Source organism: Rousettus aegyptiacus, unplaced genomic scaffold (assembly GCF_014176215.1).
Source record: "Rousettus aegyptiacus isolate mRouAeg1 unplaced genomic scaffold, mRouAeg1.p scaffold_m13_p_17, whole genome shotgun sequence".
In the NCBI taxonomy this organism is placed as follows: Eukaryota; Metazoa; Chordata; class Mammalia; order Chiroptera; family Pteropodidae; genus Rousettus; species Rousettus aegyptiacus.
In genome coordinates this window covers 42,005,642-42,028,971 of record NW_023416292.1, presented here as the reverse complement: position 1 = coordinate 42,028,971, position 23,330 = coordinate 42,005,642, and the positions used below count along the sequence as shown (strand labels likewise).

Below are 23,330 nucleotides of genomic sequence, written 5' to 3'. Positions count from 1 at the left end.
GATTACCCTTTCCCGATGTCTGGTTCTTCTTATCAGAATTCTAGTTTACATCTATATACATTTTTATTTCTGTAAAAATTGCCTATATGTGAGTTAATCTTTTTAAGAATGTAGAAAAAGTGGAGCTTAGGGCTTAGAGAGGAAAAAAATAGTAATACATAGCATATTAGGTTTAGAAGTTTTTTTGCCAGATAATCTTGGAAGAAACAATATAAAACAAGGCTTTAAAACAACCCCTAGAAAAATTCATTTTTTTCTAAGAAATATTAATTGAGCTCCTACTATGCACCAGTTACTGTTCTAGGTGGGTTGAGATTCAGAGGTAAATGAGAAAAAATAGAAAAAGACCCTACCCTTATGAAACTTATACGCTAGAGAAGAAATAAGATTCATGGGAGAAGAGACTATGACTAGTTCAATACTATGTTTTAAAATGTCTGGCACTTAGAATATATTCCATAAATACTGGTAGAATATTTCAGTTTGGGTGATTTCTATTACTCTGTTTTCAACTTCACTGATCTTCCCTCTGCTGTATCCAGTCTTCCTCAAGCCTATCCTCGTTTCTGAGATAGTAGTTTTCATTTACTTCCACTTGGATCTATCTATCTATCTATTTATTTATTTATTTACTTACTTACTTAGTTACTTACTTATTTACTTATTTATTGACTGACAGATCCTGCCTCAGGTTTATTTGTTCAAATAGCACAGGAGCACACCAGCCCCATGCAGACAGAAGTCTAAGGGTCGTACCAGTCCTTCTGTCCTCATGTTGGCAGACAGAGAGGCCTCTATTCTGGAGCCTTCGTGGGGGCCCGGGCGCCTTTGGGAGCCAGACCCTGAGATGGAGACTGAGCTGCAGCTGCAGCTGGGCCTCGGTTTGAGCCTTGTCCTTGGACTGTGGCCAGCAGAGTCTGAGACCCGGAACGATGCAGGGACGAGCATGTTTCCCAGCTTGGGGCGAGTGATGTAGACAAGTCGATTGAGCTTGCTGCTGCCTCCCTTTGGGACCTTGGGCTTGACCTCCTTGGGCTTTACGAGGGCCGTGATAGCCTCAGTGCATGCGCTCATGGCCTTGGCGTTGTTGGCCTGCATCTTCTTCAGACCCTTGTTGTACTTCTTGGCAAAGCTCATATTCCTCCTGAACTTGGAATCCACCCCCTTAAGAGATTCATATTTTTGCGATTGGGGTTTTTTGATGTCATTTCTGTGCCATTTTCGGGACAGATGTGTTTCCTGGACTTGGCCATGTGTGCACTGAAGCCTGTAATTCCCAAAGCACCTGAGACTGGAAGAGAAGCTCCACTTGGATCTTTTTAATATTTTACAACTCTCTGATAAAATTCCACATATCGTCACGAATGTTTTTTCACTAGATCTTTTTTTCCGCCTCCACATTTAACAAGGTAATTTAAAAGTCTCTATCTGATGATTCCAATTCTGCATTAGATCTGCTTCTGCAGACTACATGCAAGATAGCTCTCTTAACCCTGGACCACATTTTTTTTTCTCATGTCTTATAAGTTTGGATTGTATCCTAGAGAGTTTGAGTTAAAAAACAGTAGAGACCTACATATATAAAAATCATCCGAGCAAGGGTACAATCCTCCTATTACCAGGCTGCTAGTGTAGGAAACTGAGCTGATCAAATCTGTAGTTCAGCTGAGTCGGGGCTTTGTTGTGGCTTTACTTAGATTCAGTTTTCCACTGGCTTCAAATGTTTTGAGGATTGGATCAGAAATTTCTCTTCAGCAGGATTTGGACACTGAGCCCCAGAAAGACTCCAGAGTTTCTTTATTATGATTAGCGCAAGCACCAACTTCCCAAACCGTGGGATATCTCTTGTTGCTTGCAGACCAGCTGCTAGCTTTTCATATTGCTGGGGCGTTCTCTTTGCTCTCCAGTCCCACGCTGGCTTTCTGTGCTTTAGACTGTCCTTCTGCTAAGCTTCCTTTCCTCAAGCCTACAAAGGAGCCGTGGTATAGGGTTGGTGAAGGCCGAGGATGTCTAGGAGGAATCTCTCAGGACTCTTTTATCCACCACCCCAGCCTTCGTCAGGGCTCTGCCTTTTAACTGCAGGTTGCAAGGTCCTGCTCACCTTAGGGGGCGTTTCTCTGCTCTTCTGCCTTGACAACTCAGTGAAATAACACGGGAAAGAGTTTATTGCTAACGGCTGACAAAGTCTCTGCCTGGACTCCTTGGGATTCTCACACATTGCACCACTTCAAACTCATCCATTAAATGTTCTTTAAAACTGTACTGGTTTCTCTATGGTGACCTTCTTCCCCTCTCACCATTCCTCCAGGGAACAAATCAGTCATGAGTCTCTTGCTCCTAAGAAGAGCTTATGGCTTTCTGGAATTGAGTTCACTTAGGTTAATTTGCATTCTTAGATCCCTCATTGGTTTTTAAAAATCTGATTTTGCAGTTTATCTGACTTGTTCTGGTGATTAGGGTGGGAGGGGTAATCTCTTCAGGCTTTCTGCATCCTATCTAGAAGTCCTGCCTGAATTTCAAAGTCAGGATCTAACCTAACCGTATTGTATCTATCACCGCCATTTGGGTTTGAATTGAGAAGGTCTTAAGCACAGATAAGGCTCGACCACTGAGTCATAAAACATGACAAAGAACTCTCGAGTTGAATAGTCAGTATGAGAGTGTATGAAATGTAAAGTATTTGAATTGTAATTACAGTCTGGGTAACAACAACAGTTATAGCTACATGGTGTTATATGTCATTGTTCATGTTGATTTCTATACCGTTTATGACAATTTAAAAACTTATTGCTTTCAAGTCTGTAAATGTGTTCATTACCTATATTAAGATACCCCCTCCCCACTTTATAACAGAACAGCCATAACTATATTTAAAATTTAAACTAAATCTAGTATAAAACAGGTGCTGAACATTTTAATACTGGGGGTTTTAAAGGACACATTTTGAAAAAATTAAAATGCAAAAAGCAGCACAAAGTTAAATTATTTATTATGGAAAGATTAGTCAATCTAGTTACCTCCTTAAATTTTGCATGAATAAAATATTATACAAAATTTCCTTTTGGGTGATCAGTATATAGATCAGAAACTCCCCAAAGAAGGTATATTAATAAATTAACTCATTCCTTATTAATTTTCTAGTCGTTTTAACAACATGCCAAGTGAAATATTCACCTCAAAAATGACTTTAATGTTATTTCTTTGCTTCGTGTACACAATGGATAATTAACTCAGGAAAAAAAATCTCAAAGGGAGGAAAAAATAGCCAACTGTGAAATTCACAAATACTTTGCTTGGATTGGGTACAAATGCTATTCAGGCCAATACCAGGGATGCATAAATTCTTTCTATCCTATTTACAATCCAGTCTTGATTAGAAGGAGCTCATTTTCCAGTTTGTGAATTATCTAGGTCTTTGACTCTTCTCTTCCCTCTGGCTGACTACCTTTCCCATTTCTCTACTCATTAGCACCTCCACCAGAAGGCAAACAAAATCCAGGTGAAAATAAAAAGTGAATCATATATGTGAATTTTTAAGTACTATGAAGCTTGACTTAAAAAAAAATTTTTTTCTGTATAAGTGTGTGTACATCAGATGTTCTACTATCAATGTGAATTTCTATCACTTACAGTCTGAGAGATATCCTTGGGAAATTATTTATCTTCATCTAGATATTGGGTTATAATATGAGAGGGCAATATTCATGCCTTCCTTACAAGGATATTGTGAGATCAACTCAGAGAAATACAAATTTGTTTACTGCAAATGGCTATACAAAATTAATAAGTTGTTATGTTTTGACTGCATAGAACCCCTCTGTCAACCTTTGCTTCTTTTTCTTCCCATGAGATTCGGGGGTTGCCTTGGGCAGAAGCTCACTGTCAAAAGATATGTTTTTTCTTTTTCTTCCCTCTTTTTTAAAATCCTCCATTTCTCTCTAACGTGGTTCTGAAATTCACTCTTGGTAGAAAAGTAGAAGAGACTAATAACAATATTGTTGTATCTTTACTGATGAATTTCGTTCATCAATTCTTCCCTACCTGCTATTAAATGGATATTCACAGATTGCCTGCATTAATACATATTCTTACCGAAACAGCCCTCGTACTAGTGTATATTTTCATAACTTTTGTTCTTAAAATGAAGACATATCCCACAGGGTACAGTTTTTAGTAAATTAGAAAGTTCATTGTTTACATGTTTGTTATATCAAAGTTTATCTCACTTGTGATATATGAATGTTCGTTTGCCTGGTGATTAAATGAGTTGTCCAATGTCTTCATGACCATTCTCCTTTAAAATGGTTTACAAGTAATTAGATCATATTTGTGCATCACAAATATAGCCTTAAATTCTGCTTAAACTGAATCAATTACTCAACTATAAATAATGGTTTAAAAAGGAAAACAATTAGAGCATACGAACCTTTAAAATGATATTGGTAAGTATTTACCTTTTAAAAAATCTATCTTAAAGAATAAAGAGAATGCTTTTAAGTAAATGTTTTCGAAGACCTAAGGGGAAAATATGAAATTAGTTTCCTGTGAAAAATAAAACTCTGGCATATTCCCCATTGGGTACAATGTAAAAGAATCAAATGCCTAGTGGCAAAAAAAAGAAGCTGGGGGGAAAAGGTTGTCATTATCAGCAAGCCAAAAAAATAAAGTAAAATAGGATAAGTAGTTGATGTAATACATATAATTGTAGTTATCATTTATGTTTAATAACAATCTTTACCTACTTTTAAGCCTCGCATAAAATAGTGGTGCTTTTTTCTAAGATGGTTTTTCAATTAACTGATCAAACAAGCCCTTCAAAATTAAAAAATAAAAAGAAAAATATTCATTTTAGGGGCTTGCAGGGTGGGGTGGGCAGGGGAGAAAGGCAGAAGTAAGAGATAAACTTTCTCTCTCCTGTTTTCCCTAATGCTTTAAGAGAAGAATGCCATTAGAGTTCAGTTCTCCATAAAAACAGAGCACTGACTATATGAAATATTACCAGATTAGTATTAAATAATGAGACCATGGAAAAAAACGCTTTAGCTGTTTGAATATAAACTTTGTCTCATTTTATGACACGGTCTGGTTATGTAGCAAATATATGCAATTTATAAATTGTTTCTATCGCCTCCCTCATCAGCTAGTTTATACCAAGAAAAAGTCTAAATTCAATGCATCATCACCATCCCCAGGGTCTCTTCCCACCTAGTTCAGCTTGTTCCCTGCCACAAACTGAGGAGACAATATTGTTATCCAAAAGGCAGCCTAAGAAATGCAGGGAAGTGAAGGGAATTTGAGAAAAGAAATGGTGTAGGCAGTTAATGCTTGTATGCTGTGACTATTTAAAAGGTTTGGTGGATTTTCTTAAGATTTTTCCTTTACTGAATGACATGAACTACTAGAATTTTAATCTCTCACAAAGCAGAAGCTTTAAAATCCACCCAACATTTCTTTTGTTTCTTAATACCGCATAAAGTCATTTTTAACCTCCTGTTAATTCCCACGGCTCAGTATGAACGTGAATGTGATCAAAATGCTAGACAATGTTGTGGAAGGTAATAATTGCCTGGTGGCCTGGGTAGTGGGGTAAGGGTTGAGGACCTGGGTGACAGAAACTTAGCCGTTCAACCCAGCTTGGAATTAATTCCCAGGACACAGTCTATGAAAAAGATTATTATAATTTTAAATTGAGCCTATTTTTAAAACAGATTTATTAAAGTATAGTTTTATACATGCCAGATGATCCATAAAGTTTATATGTTAGATAGGTTTTGAAAGTTCTTCAAATATTCTGAAAATAAATCCTTTATCAGATATGTAATTTGCAAGTATTTTCTTCCAACCTGTGGTCTATATTGTAATTTTCTAAATAGCTTTGGAGAGCAAACATCTTTTAATTTGAATGAAATCATTCATCATTTTTTTTTTTCCTTTCATGGACGATGTTTTTGGTATGCATCAAAGAAATATTTGCCTTACCTAAGGTAACAGGGACTTTCTTCTATGTTATCTTTAAGAAGTTTTATAGTGCTAAGTTTTTCATTCAAGTCTATGACTATTTTAAATTAATTTTTGTATATTCTGTCCAATACAACTCAACATTCACATTTTTCTGCATGTAGATACCCAATTTTACCAGTGTCATTTATTGAATAGTGTACCTATTTTGTTCACTAAATTTTATTTTTGCACCTTTGTCAAAAATGAGTTGTTCATATAACTAATGTGTTCATATAACTAATGTTGTTTTCCGGACTTGTAATTCCTCTCCATTAATCTATTTGTCTATCTATCTTTATGCCAACATCACATTTTCCTGATTATTGTAGTTTAAAAATAAGTATTAAAGTCAAATAATTTTAAACTTTCAACTTTGTTCTTTTTGAATTGTTTTGGCTATATGTCATGCACATTCACATGAATTTCAAAATCAGCTTGCCAAATTCTACCAAAAAAAAAAAAAAACCGTGCTGATATTTTGATTGGGAGAGCACTTTTAGATCAATATGGGGATACCTTAACATAATGACTCTTCTGAGCACTGAACATAGTATAACTTCCCATTTATTGAGGTCTTCTTTAATTTCAATCAGCAATATATTGTAGTTTTCACTGTTCGTGTCTTTCACATCTTTTGTCAGATTTATCTCTATTTCATGTTTCTATTGCTGTTGATATATTAATATATTTATTTCAGTTTCCAATTGTTTATTGCTAGTCTATAAAAATTACAAATGATTTTTATCAGTTGATGTTGTATCTTTCAATCTTACTAACCTCATTTATTATTTAAAGTAATATTTTGGCAGGCCTAGACCAAGATGAGACTAGTTAGGCATTTGCCTGGGGTGCACAATTAAGAGAGTGCGAGAAAAGTTAGTAATGAAGATAAACAGTATTTTAATGAAACATTTTAAAAAACAGAATTTGAAAACAACAGACTGTAGACTAGCTCCCTGCTTTAGTAAATAAAGTGGTTCTTATTGGTACAATTGAATTTTCTACATAAACAATCATGTCATCTGTAAATAAAAAGTTTTATTTCTTCCTTTGTAATCTGCATATCTTTTATTCTTTTTCTTTTCTTATTGAACAGGATAGAAACTCTAGCACAGTGTGGAATAGAAGCAGCAAAAGCAGATACCCTTATCTAATTTCTCTTAGGAAGAAAACATTCAGTTTTTCACCATTAACTATGATGTTAGCTGTAGGATTGGTTTTGTTTTGTTTTTAATGCTTTGTATCAGGTTAAGGAAGTACCCTTTTATTTTTGGTTTGCTGAGATTTCTTAAAAATTAAGAATAGATGTTTGGATTTCTTCAAATGTCTTTCTGTTCAGTTTATGCATATCAATTATATGGTTTGTGTTATTATTATTACTTAGTTTGTAACTTATGAGAATTACATCATTTTCAAATGTTATACCGACCTGGGATCAATTCCTAATTTTGTATTAGGAATTTGTTTAGAAATTTTGTGTCTATGTTCATGAGGAACACTGATCCACAGTTTTATTTTCTTTCTTTCTTTCTTTTTTTTTTTTTTATGCCTACAGCACCTGGTCTTCCTAGGTGGTCTCCCATCCAAATACTAACCAGGCCTGACCCTGCTTAACTTCTGAGGTCAGACGGGATCGGTGTGTTAAGGGTAACAGGGCCTAGACCACAGGTTTTTTTGTTTTTGTTTTTTCTTGTTCCATCTTTGTCTAGTTGTGGTACAGGGTATCATTCCCAACTATATCTATTTGGCTCATAGATTTAGTTGGGATATATTCCCTCTATTTTAATTTTCTGAAAGAGTAAGAATACAACTGGTGTTATTCTTTCTTAAATGGTTGGTATAATTCACTCATGAAGCCATCTAGGTCTGTAGTTTTTTATAAAATGTTTTGAAATAGAAATTCAATTTCTCTGTTATTGATTGCTTCTTAATTAGCTTTGACAGTTTGTCTTTGAAGAAATTTGTCCAGTTCACCCATGTTGATGAATTTATTTGCATAAAATTGTTCCTTTTAGTAATTTTCTTTTTAACATCTGTAGAATCTTTAAGGTGTTAACTATCTCATTCCCTATATTGGTAATTTGTGTTTCTTTTATTTCTTGATGAAGTTTTATCAATTTTGTGACCTCAAGAAATTGGCTTTACCCTTCTTCATATTCTCTATTATTTTTTCTGTTTTTCATTTCATCAATTTCCTCCTTTAATCTTATATCCTTTTATATTTGGTTTGAGTTTAATTTGCTCTTCTTTTTCTAGTTTTTAAAGGTGGAGTTTATCATTAATTTGAGACCTCTATCTATTTCTCACATATGCCATGGGTGCAAATTTTGCTACAAGTAATGCTTTTATAGTGTACTGTGAATTTTGATATTTTGTATTTTAATTTTAATTCAGTTCAAAATACTTTTTAATTTCCATTATAATTTCTTCTTTCATCCAATGATTATTTAGATATATTAGTTAATTTTTAAATATTTGGAGATTTTACAAATATATCCTTGTTGTCGATTATTAATTTAATCCTGTTGTAGTCAGAGTACAAACCTTGAACTATTTGAATGCTTAAAAAATTATTAAGACTTCTTTTTGGCCCAGAATATGCTTATTTTAGTAAATGTTATATATGTATTGAAAAGACTGTGGATTCTGTTGCCATTGGGTGATATATCTTATAAATGTCAATTAGATAAATTGATCATGTTTTTTCAAATCTTTAACAGCCTTATTCTATTGTTATTAATTATTGACAAGTGGATATGAAAATTTTCAACTATAAATGTGAGGTTTTTTTCAATGCTCTTTGCAGTTTTATCAGTTTTTGCTTCATGTATTTTGAAGCTGTTACTAAGTACATAAACACTTAGGATTATTAACACATCTGGGGGAATTGGACATTTCATCATTATAAAATGATATTTTTTTGTCCCAGTTAATATTCTTCGCTTTGATATCTACCTTATCTGCTATTAATATAACAAGATTTTATTTGGTTAGAGTTAGCATGGTATTTATTTTCCCATTGCTTCAATTTTCTTCTATTTGTGTTTTTATATTTAAAATTGCCTTTCTCGAAAGCAGCTTGCAGTTGAGTCTCGCTTTTTTATCCAATCCAAAAATCTCTGCCTTATAATTGGAGTGTTTAGAACATGTACATTTAATGTAATTATTAACATTCTTTGGTTTAACTCTATGATCTAACTATATGGTTTTTATTTGTCTCATCTCCTTTTTAATCCTCCTTTATCTTTTCTTGCCTTCTTTTGGATTGAGTATTTGTATGATTCCATTTTATACTTTTTATTGTTTGTTTTTAGCTTTAACTCTGTCACATTATTTAGTGGTTGTTTAGATGTTAGAGGATACATGTTTAAGTTATCATAGTCTACCTTCAAGTGATATAACACTTTTCATAACGTCTTAGGAGCTTACAGGCATATACTTCCATTTCTTCCTCACAACTTTTGTATTACTAGTCTACATTTTATCATTACATATGGTATAAACCTTCACACTACCTTCTGTTTTTGTTTAAATAACCAATTCTCTTCTAAAGTGAGGGAAGTAATAACAAAAACTCATATATTTACCCATGTAATTACAAATTCTAGTACTCTTCATTCCTTTGTTTAGATGCATATTTCAACCTGGTATCAATTTCTTTCTATCTAAAACATTTTCTTTTAATATTTCCTTTAGTACCAATTTCCTGGTGATGAATTCTTTCAGTCTCTGTGTGTTTGAAAAAATGTTTATGTTGCCGAATTTTGAAATCTAGTTCAACAGTTTTTTTTCTTTCGGTGCTTTAAAGATGTTATCTTCTAGCTTGCATTGTTTCTGATGATAAATCACAGCAGTAACCCTTATGTTTATTTCTCTGTATGGAACATATTTTTTTGTCTCTGGCTTCTTTTAAGATTTTCTCTTTATCACTGGTTTGATTAATTTGATTATAATGTACTATTTTGGTGTAATTCTCTTCATGTTTCCTACACTTGAAATTCATCACATTTCTTGATGTGTTTTTGTTTTGTTTTGTTTGTTTGCTTTGAGGAGAGGCTTGTGATTTTAAGCAAAAGTGGGAAAGTTTGGGCCATTATTTCTTCAAATTTTGGGAATGCTAGAAAATATTAGGTTACTTGAAGTTGTCCCCAGCTCATTAATCATACATTTACTCTCCAACCCCCCTTCTCTGTGTGTGTGTGTGTGTGCACGCACACGTGTGTGTATGTGTGTTTCACTTTGGATGGTATTTATTGCTGTATCTCCAAATTTATAAATCATTTCTTCTGCAGTGCTTACTATGCTGTTAATAACTTTCAGTATATTTTTTATTTCATTCACTGGAGTCTTTATGTCTAGAAGGTTGATTTAGTTTTATCAATCTTTCATGTCTTAACTTTTTGAACACATAGGATATAGTTGTAATATAGTTTTAATGTACATGCCTGCTAATTCTAACATTGTATCAGTTCTGGCACAGTTTTAATTGATTTTCCTTTTAGTTTAGGTAGATTTTCCTACTTCCTTACATACATGTAATTTTTAACTGGATGCCGGGCACTGAATTTTTATCTTGTTTGGTACTAGATATTTTTGTATTCTTATAAATATTCTTGCACAGTGTTCTGAGTTTCAGTTAAGCTACATGGAATCATTTTGATCCTTTCAGGTAAGGCTTTTAATGTTTGTTTGGTGTGAGCAAAAGCAGTGCTTAGCCTGTGACTGTTTGTGAATCATAGGGTTTTCCAGTATGGCTGGCAGGAAGAGTCGCTATTTCCAGATCGATGTAAGAACTGAGTACTAGTCCCGCCAATGCGCTCAGAAAATTCTTTCTACAGTGTCTCTAATTTACTCACATGCATGGACCAGACCTGTACTCTGCTGAATTTAAGAGTGACCTTCTGCAGATCTCTGGGGTTCTTCCTGAATGAGGCTCTCTGCTTTCTGGTGCTCTGTCTGGTGCTCTGTCTAGCCACCTTAGGTCTCTCTGAACTCTCAGCTCTGTTCCCTCAACTCTGGTTTCTGCTCCTTTAATGCAGCCTGGACACTTCTTAGGGGTATGGCAGAGCTCATTGTCTTTGTTTTCCATCTCTTAGGGACTGTCCTTATCTACTGATGTTCTAGATGTTAAAAACTGTTGCTTCATATATTGTATAAGTTTTTTGATGTTGCTGTTTTTGTTGAGAGGGTAAATCCAGTCCCCAATACCCCATCTAGGCTGCAACTAACATTTACTTTTTAAGGAACTAGGAATATCCTATCTTAAGAAAATACTTGGCTACATGAAGCCAGTCACAGAACTACGAGCTATATTATGTATTCCGATTTATTTAGGCTGCTCTTGTTTTGTGGAATTAAACATCGCTTAATTTTATTTGCTTTTATGCTGATATCAAAAAAATAACTGTTATTATTTGCCTTTTTTTAAAAAAAAACCTGGAAGCTGTTAAGGCAAAAAATGAATGATATTAAAGCAAGGATGTATAATGAATAAAACATTGGACAAGAACTCCGAAGACCTTATGCTCTATGTGACATATAATGAACTCAAGTTCAGAAAAATCACTAAAAAGCATATTTAGTGACTTTATCTTTAATTTTTTAATTGGTAATTATTTCTGAAATAGTGCCTTTTAGATAAACTGCTAGTTCACACATGTTTTGAAAATCAATTGGGGATATACTGTAAGAATTATAAAAATACTGTTACCTTCAACTTGCCAAATATCCCCCTCAGAACATTTCATTAAAACAAATTATCATTTTCATGGGAATAAAAGCTAAATGAATAAAGGTATTCTGTGCAATATGATTTACAGTCTTGAATAATTGCAATGCGTCAAATGCATTATATATAATATTGCATTTTATCTTTGCTACAACCTCTGAGGGTAGGTTCTGTTATTACATAGATGAAGAAGTTGAGGTCGAGAATGTCAATAAATAGCAAGTCAGAGGAGATGCTGACATTCAAACCCATCCTGGCTCTAAACCCTATGCTTTTAGCCTATAGATTCTATTAACTCCAGAAAGTGCAAACAGAGATTTGTTGGGATAACTGTGCATGGACTGTTTTGACCCCCCCCCCATACTGAATTTCAAAATTTCTATTATTATGATGCATTTTTATTTTTATTTTTTCTAGACTAGATAGAACTAGTAAAAACAAATTACATTAAATTGATAAACTAATATGACGAGATAAAAGTCCTGGATTTTAGCAAAAAAGAGAGATTAGTAAGTATCCATGCCCTCTAGAATTCACGAATGATGTTAGAAAATCATTACTTGCACTCTGGTGTAAAGAAGGGAAGAGTTTCCTGGGAATATGCTAGCCTTCCCTTCAATACCTGCTCCAGTAGTTTTCTACTTTATTTAAAATAAATCTGCATGGAGATGCGTAAATTGAAAGAAATAGAGACTTGACAAGCTCAAAAAATTCCAGAGGGAGCAAAGGAAGAGCACCTCTTGGGCAAGGATGCTACATCCCTGTTGGTAAATATCTTTGGGAAACAAAGACTCTGGAGAGCTAAGGTGATGTTTGTGCTTTACAAGCTCTGAGATAACAAAACAAAAGTTATCCTGTTCTGCTCATTATGGCCTAAAAATACATACATTGAAGTTTCGCCTGTTACTAAATTTATTTTTCGAAACAGATTGAGTAACTACCCCCCCTCCAATTTCTAATGAGTGAGATTTAATTGTAAATACTCCAAAAAAAGAGGGAGCCCACGTCTGCTGAGTTAGTCTTCATGGCACCTGTAAGACAGTGCAGAGGTCATGGGGTGATGAGCATTCACTGAATAGTAGTGATCATCTTTCATGCTTGGAAGACACCTAAACCTGATTCAATGTCTCGACTTTCCTATTTTCAAATGCAGACCTTATAATGGGGGCAGCTAGCAATTCAGACTAAGGTCCTCCCTGAGTCACTGACATTGTTTCTCGAGACAGTTACCTCCACACAAAGCAGCAAAACTGGTCTATGAAATGCCCTTCACTGGGACTAATGAGAAAATCATGGTTGGCTGAAGACAGAACTTTTTTCTTTGTTAAATAAAAGGATTTTGTTTTCTATTTTTGAGCACCTGCAGGTAAGACAGTGCAATATAATTGGTCTTGCTGAGTGGATGGGCAAGGGAGGACTGGAATACCATATATTCTTAATTCCTCAGATTCCTTAGGGACAAATGGAATACTTCTTCAAGGTGTAATGAAAAGATTTCCAGTCCCATTGCCTTCACTTCCTTGCCATGTGAGGTGGGACAGTTAATGAAATAACTCTAAACATCAGTTTCCTCATATGTAGAAAGGAGAAAATCTCTCCTATTTAGTATAGTTTCTGGTACATACAAAAAGCTCCCAATAAATAGTTCTCGTATAGGAGTTTTAATGATATATGTCAAGGTTCATGAATGATACTGGTTGTATATGCAGTAAAATCAACTGAATTTTATTTAAAAAAATATATATATACACATACATACGTACATACTTACATAAACACCTACACATAAGTATATATTTATTGTATCTATTCCAGAATTTCTGAAATGATTGAACTAAGGCCTTTTTGAAGTTCTTCAGGAGATTCTTATATGCAACCAGAATTAAGAACTACTGGATACGGATTCTTAATCCAAGGCTTATAGAATCCTTGATAGAATATAGAAAATTTGTGAACTCAAATGGGAAAAAGAATTAGACCTTTATTTTCATTAACTTCCCATTGAAATTTAGCATTTCCTCAACCATAAATGCAATAAACCACAGTAGCTCTGTCAATATCTGTAACTTTGCATCAACGAGAACCATGGAAAATCATTATAGAATCACCGCAGACATCTCAAGGTATCACTTATAGTTGCCATTAAGTCAAAATTGCAGTAGTTATTAGATCTGTCACTAGATTGTGTTTTTAGTCCCTTACTAAAGAGTAATATATATTACTATACCACATATTTAAAAAAATATTTTGAGAACTTCAACATCATGAGAACCTTCTGTAACCTTATGGATTTTATTTTATGCATTTAAAAACATTTTTCTGAAAGGAAGCTCTTAGGTTCCACCAGGGCGCCTAAGTCATCCATAGCGCACACAAGGGTAAAAGCTTTGCGTTTACAGGCTGCAGGTAGGAAATCCTGATGAAGAAGGACTTCTCTGGAGTCATTTTGAACTAACAGGTGCAACACTCTTCTCTCAGCAATGAAATGAGAAAGCAGATCAGTAGAGTTGAGGTGTATTGCAATAGAAGTATATTTACATATCAACTGTTCTTCCTTTATTGGTTTCTCTAACAAGGCCACCAACTCCCTTTTCTATCTTCACCAGTTGATTCACTGCTGAATCCTCCCTAGCTTTTGCCTAACTCTTAGTTTAGCTGCCACAAGTGATAGAAAACATCAGTCTTTGCTTACTAATTCATCGCATTCAGACAAAATGCAGCATGTATTTTTTTGGTAAAAATTTTTTCCAAAGCCTAAAGTATATGATTTCTAAGGCTTCTGCAGTGAGAATAAAGGGATTCACTTAAAATCGATTCCTGTAAGCCCTAATTATACAGTACATTTCATAATAAGCATTGTGAAATCACAGCTTAGGAACAAAAATACTCAGTAATAAATTGTCACTACAATTATCAGTGTGCCAAATTTAATTCATAGATAAATAAAAGGAAATCTTGAAAGCTGAGCAGAAGTCTCGTATAAGTGTAGGCTTTGGTACAACTCTGTGATAGTTAAGAAACAACCCCTTACAATCTATTTCAGAGGGTCCCAATGCCTTTATAGTCAAGACATTCTTACAGCTGTCTCCTCTAGTTCATGGTCACCCAGTGCCTATTCTCTCTAGAAACAGACACTAGCTGCTGATTTTAACAGACCTCTATGCCCCTCAGCACAATTTCTTTTTCAGAAAAGTTAGCCCTTGCTTAGAATTTGCCACAGTGAGTTGAATTATCCAATCCCTGTCATTAAAGGTGGCAGCCAAGCACTCGAAATGATGTGGGGAAACTCCAGTGAGAGTGATAATTAAACTTGAAAAATGAAGGGTCACTGTCTTTCATTCAGCTCATTGGGTTTAGCGTAAGAGTAATTCCAAAACAGTGGGGGAGATTCTACTCTCAGCATGGCTCTATCTAGGTGCACACATGTTATTTCTGTGGGTTCAAATGGGAATGCCATTTTAATTGTATTTAAAATGTTATCTTTAATATAAGAAGTAAAAATGTTAAAGAGTAGTTCTAAGAACATAGAAAGCAAACAATGAGCATAATCTAAATGGTGAAAGAATTAGAAACAAGAAAAGCATGCATTGTTTTCTCAGAAGAAAAGCATTATAGGAGAAGAAAATTGTTTCCAGGGAAATTGAAAAGAACATTTAAATGTGTCTCTTCTTTCTACTTGACTGTGGAATCACAAAGCAAGCGCTTCTTCTCAGTTTTCTTGTCTACTTACTGTCATTTCTTGGAGGCCATTATTATAACATCTTACTACTTACTGCCCAGGAGAAGATAGAAAGTATCAGATGAGCTTAATACAAGCCACAGGTAGGAATTATTTTTCAGGAAAAGGGATTTTTCTTTAAAGATACATTGGCTTCTCTAAATACTATTAAAGCAGTATTTGGGAAAGTATATTTCATACCATTCTTATGTTGCATTAAAAAGTAATACTAAACTTTTAAGGGCATGAAATGATATCGCCATATAGACAGATGCATGAGGGAACGCTAGACAGGGCAGGATGGATGCCAAAAGCAAATTTCCAGCTCACATTCTGGTCTCACCATATGATAGCTACATAATCTTGGACATGTTACTTGACCTCTGTGTGTCTCGGTTTCCTCATCTATGAATTGTGGAAAATAATAGTACCTAGCTTATAAGGTTGTTGAAAGATTAAATAATGTTAAAATATATAATGTATTTATAACCATACCTAGCACAGAGTGAATACTATAGTGCTCACACATTTATTATTATTATTATTATTACATAGTCAGTATCTCTCAGAGTACTTAACACTGTAGACCAAGCTTTAAAATATATTAATTCTTTTTATGGATGACCACTTTTTGTCCTTGTCATTCTGAGAAAAGTTTCCTAAAAGATGCGTGTCCTTTAGAAAAACAAATAGCCCAACATAACTATTTTTAGACTTGATTGTAAAATGAGAAAATAGAGATAATTACGTCAAGCTCAGAAACTGAAAAATTCCTAATAAGCAGAAGCTATAGATTTCAGATGGGTTTTGATAATTTCCTTTACATCTGAAAGGTTGATTTGCGAAAGACAAGTTATATTCAATGTTAATATATTTTGTTTCTAGGGAAGAGGTAATTTTGAAACACTTAGAGCTTTCTAAAACAAACAAACAAAAACTCGATGGGGTAGGCAATAATGTGACATATAAAGTCCTTTGTAAGATTTTCTTTTATCAGTTTGTGGGTGAATATTCACAAATGTCACTAGATTTTAAAATATTTATCATTATAACACTTGAAGTGTTCTTATTTGTCTTCAAAAAAATCAGTGTAGAAAACTCTTTTCTACAACCTAGACACACACACTTCTCCAAACTTCAAATCACCACCAGCTCATTCAGAAAAGGAGGGAGGGAGGGAAGATGGGAAGGAGAGGGAGAGAGGGAGGGAGATGTGTATGTGTGTAGTGGGTGAGAAGGAGTGAGAGAGAATGAACCAACACCACTGAGGACAGCTCTGACCAATTATGGCAGAGAAAATACTATCTATAGGTTAAAAACTACAGGCAACATATAAAAGTTCACAAAGAAATGAAATATTACATGTAAGCCTGATTTCACTGTAATATTTGTAGAGTACTTTAAAAGAAAAAAGATTTTATAAAAGATCATTGATTCATTTAATATAAGGGTGTTAAAATTATTTGGTAAATTATTTCCCACTGAAAAAAATAGAAATAAATTATATAAGAAGATATTCTGCTGTTGCCTCTGGTTTATATCTAAAATGATTTATAGTCTGCAATTTCTTCATAAGGTCATCACCCTCATAAATACTAGCCACAGACAGTGAAAACCAACTCAATAAAATGAGTGTTTCATTTCTCTTCCTCCTGCTTATGTAGATACTTCTCCCATCTACGCAGAAGTAACAAAGCCTCACACTATGCAGATTTTTATGAGTTCTTGAGATCTTTTCTTTTTTATCTTTCTGTGCATCAGCAAAGCAACTGGCAGATTCTTTAATAAAATATATTATACACATTAATATTTATAAGCCTATGAATTGGATGTTTAAATAAACATCCACCAACTTACGCCAATTCTTTTGTTTTAGATGTTAAATTACACTTACATTGTCTGGAAAGTCAGCCTTTAGTTCGGTGACACTCTGACACCAATATGCTGCTGTTTTCTCACTGATGAGCTCAATATTCAGGAAGGAGCTTTGTCCAGGGCCATACATGGGCCCAGAGGTGGTCCCCCGGATGATTCTGGGTGAGACATTTGTCACAATGTCCTGATGAAAGAGTAAAGATATTGAGTTTCCTTTTGACAAAGAAAACCTATGACCTTTATTCTATACTCATTTCCATATGACAATATTTTACTAAGTCCTTTCTCATATTTTTACAGAGGAATTGCTAAAATACTTTTTAAATTACAGTTGAACATTACTTCCAAATGAAAGAGTAAAATAAAATATTTGTTAGTGTTATTTAAATTACTTCCTGTAATTGTGAGATTAGCATAGTGAAAAAACAAAAATATGTAAATTTATTTACACTAAATTTAAGCATACACATTTTAATTTGTTTGCAATTACATAATAAATAAAAACATGATAAGTAAAATGTAAGAATATCATTTCAGTCTATTTAGTCTAAGTATCTCCAATGAGATTTTAATTCCAATCAATAGGAGTTAATGTTTGTAAAGGAAAAAAAATCCTGAAAAGTAATTTCAGTGTAAATCAACCAACGACTACATATTAGTACTACTGGCTCATCAAACTGTAACATACACTCTTACCTAACAAACTAACCAGGTCAACCTACCTATGGAGTCTAACTATATAAATTCACAATCAATATGAATCTGTTTTCCCAAGACTGAAATGAGAATATCAATAACTTCCTGATAACTATAAACAGTAAACTGTCAAATTAACTTGCTTGTTAAGTGTAATTAACAATTTGCAACAGCTTCTATAGCTGTATTAACAAAGAAAAGTAACATTCTTACATTACTAAAAACTTAAAAGAAACAAAGAAGAAAAATGTTTCTTCAGCCAACTTCCAATTAAAATTAATTTTGAATAAAGGTCATTTAGTTAAGGATTTATCAGAATTAGTCATTTAAGTACCCCTCCTCACCATCTTGTCACTTTTAGTGAGATAACATGAACCCCCATTAGTATATAGCAATTAAGGTCAATTTACATATTTTAATTAAGAACCACCCCATATAAAACAATTAGCGTAATAGGCATACTAACTGGATTTCATAACATTTGGACGTTTTTCCAACTAGACAGACAGGAAACCTTAATTAGCATTAATTAGTGCTGATCTGCATATGTTTGATAAGGCATACCCTTGCCACAAAAGATTATTTATTCCTGAATCTGCCAAATGCTACAGTTGCAGAGGATAAAAGGACTTTTCTTCACATTGCATGTTAATTTCTGGTAATTTACATTCACTTTTACATTCGAATTAGTATATTATAAAATAAATGGTATAAATGTTACAATAAGCCTCTTTAAATATGTACATTTTTACTTATAGGAATTCTGCCAGTTAATGTTTTACTAATTAAGCCATTCCCCTCCTATTGTAATTGTGGGCAACATCACTAGACTTACTTTGATTTGCTATTATGAAACCATGTTACACGATCTTAATGGGAGAAATGACAAGTACAGTCACTCGAAGAAGCTCAGGCTTACTGGGTCAAGTTTCTACCTTGGTAAGTGCTTAAATATATGTTCTGCATATATTTGTAGCTCACCCGTAAGTACTCTCATGTATGTGCCATGGTCTGAAAAGATAATTCCAGAAATAATTCTCTCAAATGAGTCTGGTTTTCCTTTTGTCCCAATGTTGAAGAGCTATACTTTCAAGCCTCGAGGTCCTCCTCTCATCTGCTATTCCCCTACAGCGGCTGCTCCTCACCTAGATGAATCACGGTGTCTGCACAGAACTTGGCCCGTTGGTGAATAGAGTCCATATTCAGTTCACCAAGTCATGTGCCATGGCACTGGGCAGTCCCACAAATGAAGGTGCAGCTGTTTTGAGATGCCTTTTTGTGATTTATTGGCCTAAAAGTAGCACTTTCCGCTTATTCGACGAAACTGACTCAGGTGTTAGCAGAGTCCTTGCTCCTGCCCATTCTTCGGGTCTTAGCTTAGACTCTGATCCATTTGAGATCCCTCCAATGCTATCAAGTCTTTGATTCATGCCACCATAGCGCTACATACCTTCCTTAGCTGGCACTCATTACCACCCTGTATTGTGATTGTCTGTATTCTCGTCTGAACCTTTCACAAGAGTACAAATTTTGGAAGAGATGAAACTATATCTTGTTCACTATTACATGTCCAGCTCTAGTCTGGCATTCAGTTGGTGCTCAGATGGTTTTTGGAGGAGGATGCAAATGCAGAGATCTTACCCTCGTGGGTGTGCCATGGACTCCTTAGGTACCCTGGTGAAGGCTGAGAAAAATGTTTTTAAATGCATAAAATAAAACTCATAAGGTTGTGAAGGATTCCAATTATATTAAAATAAAATTCTCAAAATATTTTTTAAAAATATGCCGGTATTGAAATAGAAGGAAGAATCGCACCTATACTGAGTAAGAAAAAATGCAATGGTCCAGGAATTCTAAGCCATATGGCATTTTACAGTAACCCTAATAACAGCTAGTCCAACAACCCACAATAGCCAAAAGGGTTTATAGACTGACAATTTAATTTAAGGACAGTCAAGCAAATGCTTCTTTCTTAAAATGCCCTCCTCCACACACAGTGATACCGTCAAATTTTAAATTCATTACAGATTTTTCTTTTGAGTACTGTCAGTTAAGTTTATTATTAATGTTGGGGTTATTTTACTTACATGTTCTATAATCCAGTGTTAAACTGTAAATATGTCATAGGAGGATTATTAATAATCTCCTTACCCAAGATCGAACAAGAACAAGGCAAATTAAAGGGAAATTTTATCCACTTTATGATAGGGATGGTTTACACTTTTATGTTGAGTCATGATAGGCAATACTTCCCTAACCAGGTCAATTTTCTCTATCTATAACTCAGGCAAAGAAAAAACATTCTTAATAACTGCCCTAATTACAGATGCCTACCATGCAGAACTTGTCAACTATCCATGAGTCAGTTTTTATCATTTTTGCAATTTAAAAATTCAGCATATTCCAAATTCAGCTAAAATGCAAAAATTCATGGTCACCCAGTGATAAGTCAGTAATAGAAATTTTATTCTAGGTTTCCTTCCCAAATTCAGTTATATTTGCTGCTACTTTATCAAAAATCTTCTCTACTGACTTGAAGCTTCTTATAATTTTTAAATTAAGTGAAAGATAAATGAAAACTTGGATATAACCAATTATCCTTGCTTATACAATTAGAATCAGAGCTCCAATAATTGGGCAATAACTCACTAAAGCTTTTGACCTGGAAATACTAGAATTTGGATATGATTTTATAAGATAAATATTTGTTTTAATATTTAATAGTTAAATTATATTAGCATTTGTTAAGGGGGTTAATATAAAAATAAACATATTCGAGAATAGTTAGAATAGATAAGAGTTCATTCTCTATAACAAAGAAGATGAATTACCATAGTTTTACTCTTCAATGCATTAACAATATTCAGATTTTTAAAAATTGATGTTTATAGATAAGGAAGGGTTCTCTGCTTTATGTGATATTGTAACTACCATTGTAACAATCGAGTATTAGTGATCTCTTAACATTTGAAGTGATGATAGCGATTTTTCAGCATTAGAAAAAAGATTTAAATGGTAAATAGACCAATTATATTTGTTTAAGATCATTTACTTAACTTCTTTTATCCTAAAAAAAAAAAATAGTGTTTCCATGGTTACTACTGGATTAAGATAGTCACAATGATCTCAATAAATAGAAAAAGGACACTTTGCAGAGATGTCTTGGTCAGAAATGAGGAAAAGAATATGGGTCCAAAAAAGTTGGATGAAAATAAAAATAAAATTTGTGGAGTGAACCACAGCTACTATACCGGGACAGATTTAGAAATATGTTGTTCAATGAAAAGAGCAAACTGTGCAAAAATATGTAGAATCTAATACAGAACATGAGCAAAACAATACATTATTTAGTGAAACATATTTATGTTACAAAATATAAATATAAGAGAATAATTAAAAGTAATTTAGGAGAGTGGTTACCTACTGGATTAGGTAGATGCTGGAAGAGAAATTGGGAATGAATGGCTTTTGAAAAGTATTAGTGATATATAATTTTAAAGAAGATTTACTCCTAAAAGGCAGAAACACAGGGTAGGATGAGAAATCTATTTAGTGAGATTTGTGGTGGCATAGTGAATATTCTTATAAGCTATTGCAGAAGTTTGATTGGTTTACCTGAAAACCTGTAACTTAAATCTTAGGGATATATGTTTCATTTTAATTTCCAAGAGTCTGCTGTGAACTGGTTATTTCTGTCAAACAAATATTTTAATTATTTGATTTTTATAAGCTAGGATTTCAAACATGAAATACACTGCAGGACAAATTGTCTTCTAAAATATATCACTTTCTACATAAGTGGCATTTAACTATACATTATTCCATAAAAAAGGAGAATCACATTGCAAATAAATCTAACAACAAATATCCTGTTTCATGATATGATTCCATTTTTATAAATCTGGCATATTGCTACCCTGGGAATAGCGAAAAGTAAAATAAAATTTAACAGTGGCCCAGTTTCTCTAGCATTTTATTTTCTTCATGAACTAAGTATATTAATATTTGATTACTTTCAAAAATAAACTTAATAATGGTCAGAATGACTTCTACTTGGTTGTTTTGGAAGGGTAGGATGAGAATTTGTTCTTACTACATCAATTTTTCCCTCCTCATGTCTTATATAAAGATAGCACCCAAAAACCTGAATTAGTGACAAAATTTACCCATTTGTCACTAGGAAGTTTAAATCTGTCTAACCATATGGAAAATGCAGTAAACAAGAATAACAACGTTATCCTAGAAATACAAGATAAATTATCAGAAAAACAATGGCATTGAATTTGCAGAAACAATAATAATTTAGATTTTTATAGCACCAATTTTTCACACACGTCATCTTATTTGATATTCGCAACTTTATCGTTATGCTACTAATGCTAAAACTTGGCCTTAGAGAAATTAAAGGGACTTGTACTCTGCTGCACAGCTCTAGTCAATGTTAGAGACAAGACTGGAATTCAGGTGTATTTATGTGATATGAATGATAATAATAACCACAACAATAATAGTAGTGACCATGTAATGTTTTGCTGTATGTGATATATTAGGACTCATTTTAGTTGCAAGAAAAATCAGCTTGAAAAGGTTCAATTTTAAAAAGTGAGATATAGTATATTTACTTAAAGAAAAATGAATATTTCACATAATGCAAAGAAGAGAAATGCAGTTAGGAATGTTTCTCTGTCCCTCCTTTTTGCTTCGGTTTGCATATATCTTCATTCTTCTCTTAATACAAAGGTCTTCTGTCTTAGTTCATATAATAAAACATGGGCATCTGACAGGTCCCAAGATGCAAGTGATAGGTATAATCACCCCTCAAAACTTATAATATCTCAGGCTCAAATTTAAACCTGGTGGCAGAGACTCTGATGGGCCAAACTTGGGTTCGATATTCATCTCTTGACTAATTAACTATCTGTAGCAGGGTAGAATTAATAAGGCTTCACATAGATGCTCATGTAAATAGAGACAGGGTAATTGGAAGCTGAGCAAGCAGGCTGAAGGGAAAATCTGCGCCGGGATTAGTCTTAGCAGGTTCGTCTTAGAAAGTTCAGAGGAAAATACTATGTGGACATTGATAAAGTGTAATTAACTAAGAAAAAGGCTGTAAAGCAGACAACACTATCATCATTTAGTGAAATGAAACTTTTCATAGTCTTAAATCAACCAATGTATTCTATTTCCTATTCCTGTGACCCCAAACCTTGTGAGATCAAAGTTCTAAGAATGTTCTGAAATCGTATCACATTTTAAACTAAAATTATATCTGTAATTCCAATGTGTTGGTGTGCTGAAGGCTGGTGACACGAA

The 23,330-nt window shown here is 33.8% G+C and overlaps 1 protein-coding gene and 2 pseudogenes across 2 annotated transcripts in view; all 3 read right to left on the bottom strand.

The window, feature by feature from the left end:
* DPYD (dihydropyrimidine dehydrogenase) overlaps positions 1-23,330 on the bottom strand; it is a 691,841-nt gene that overhangs the window by 291,108 nt on the left and 377,403 nt on the right. For both annotated transcript variants that reach the window (XM_036235253.1, XM_036235254.1), the window contains one exon: positions 17,341-17,505. In XM_036235253.1, coding sequence (XP_036091146.1) covers positions 17,341-17,505 — 165 coding nt within the window. The remainder of the gene's footprint in view (positions 1-17,340; positions 17,506-23,330) is intronic.
* On the bottom strand, positions 682-6,225 carry LOC118612953 (annotated as a pseudogene).
* On the bottom strand, positions 7,547-7,663 carry LOC118613108 (annotated as a pseudogene).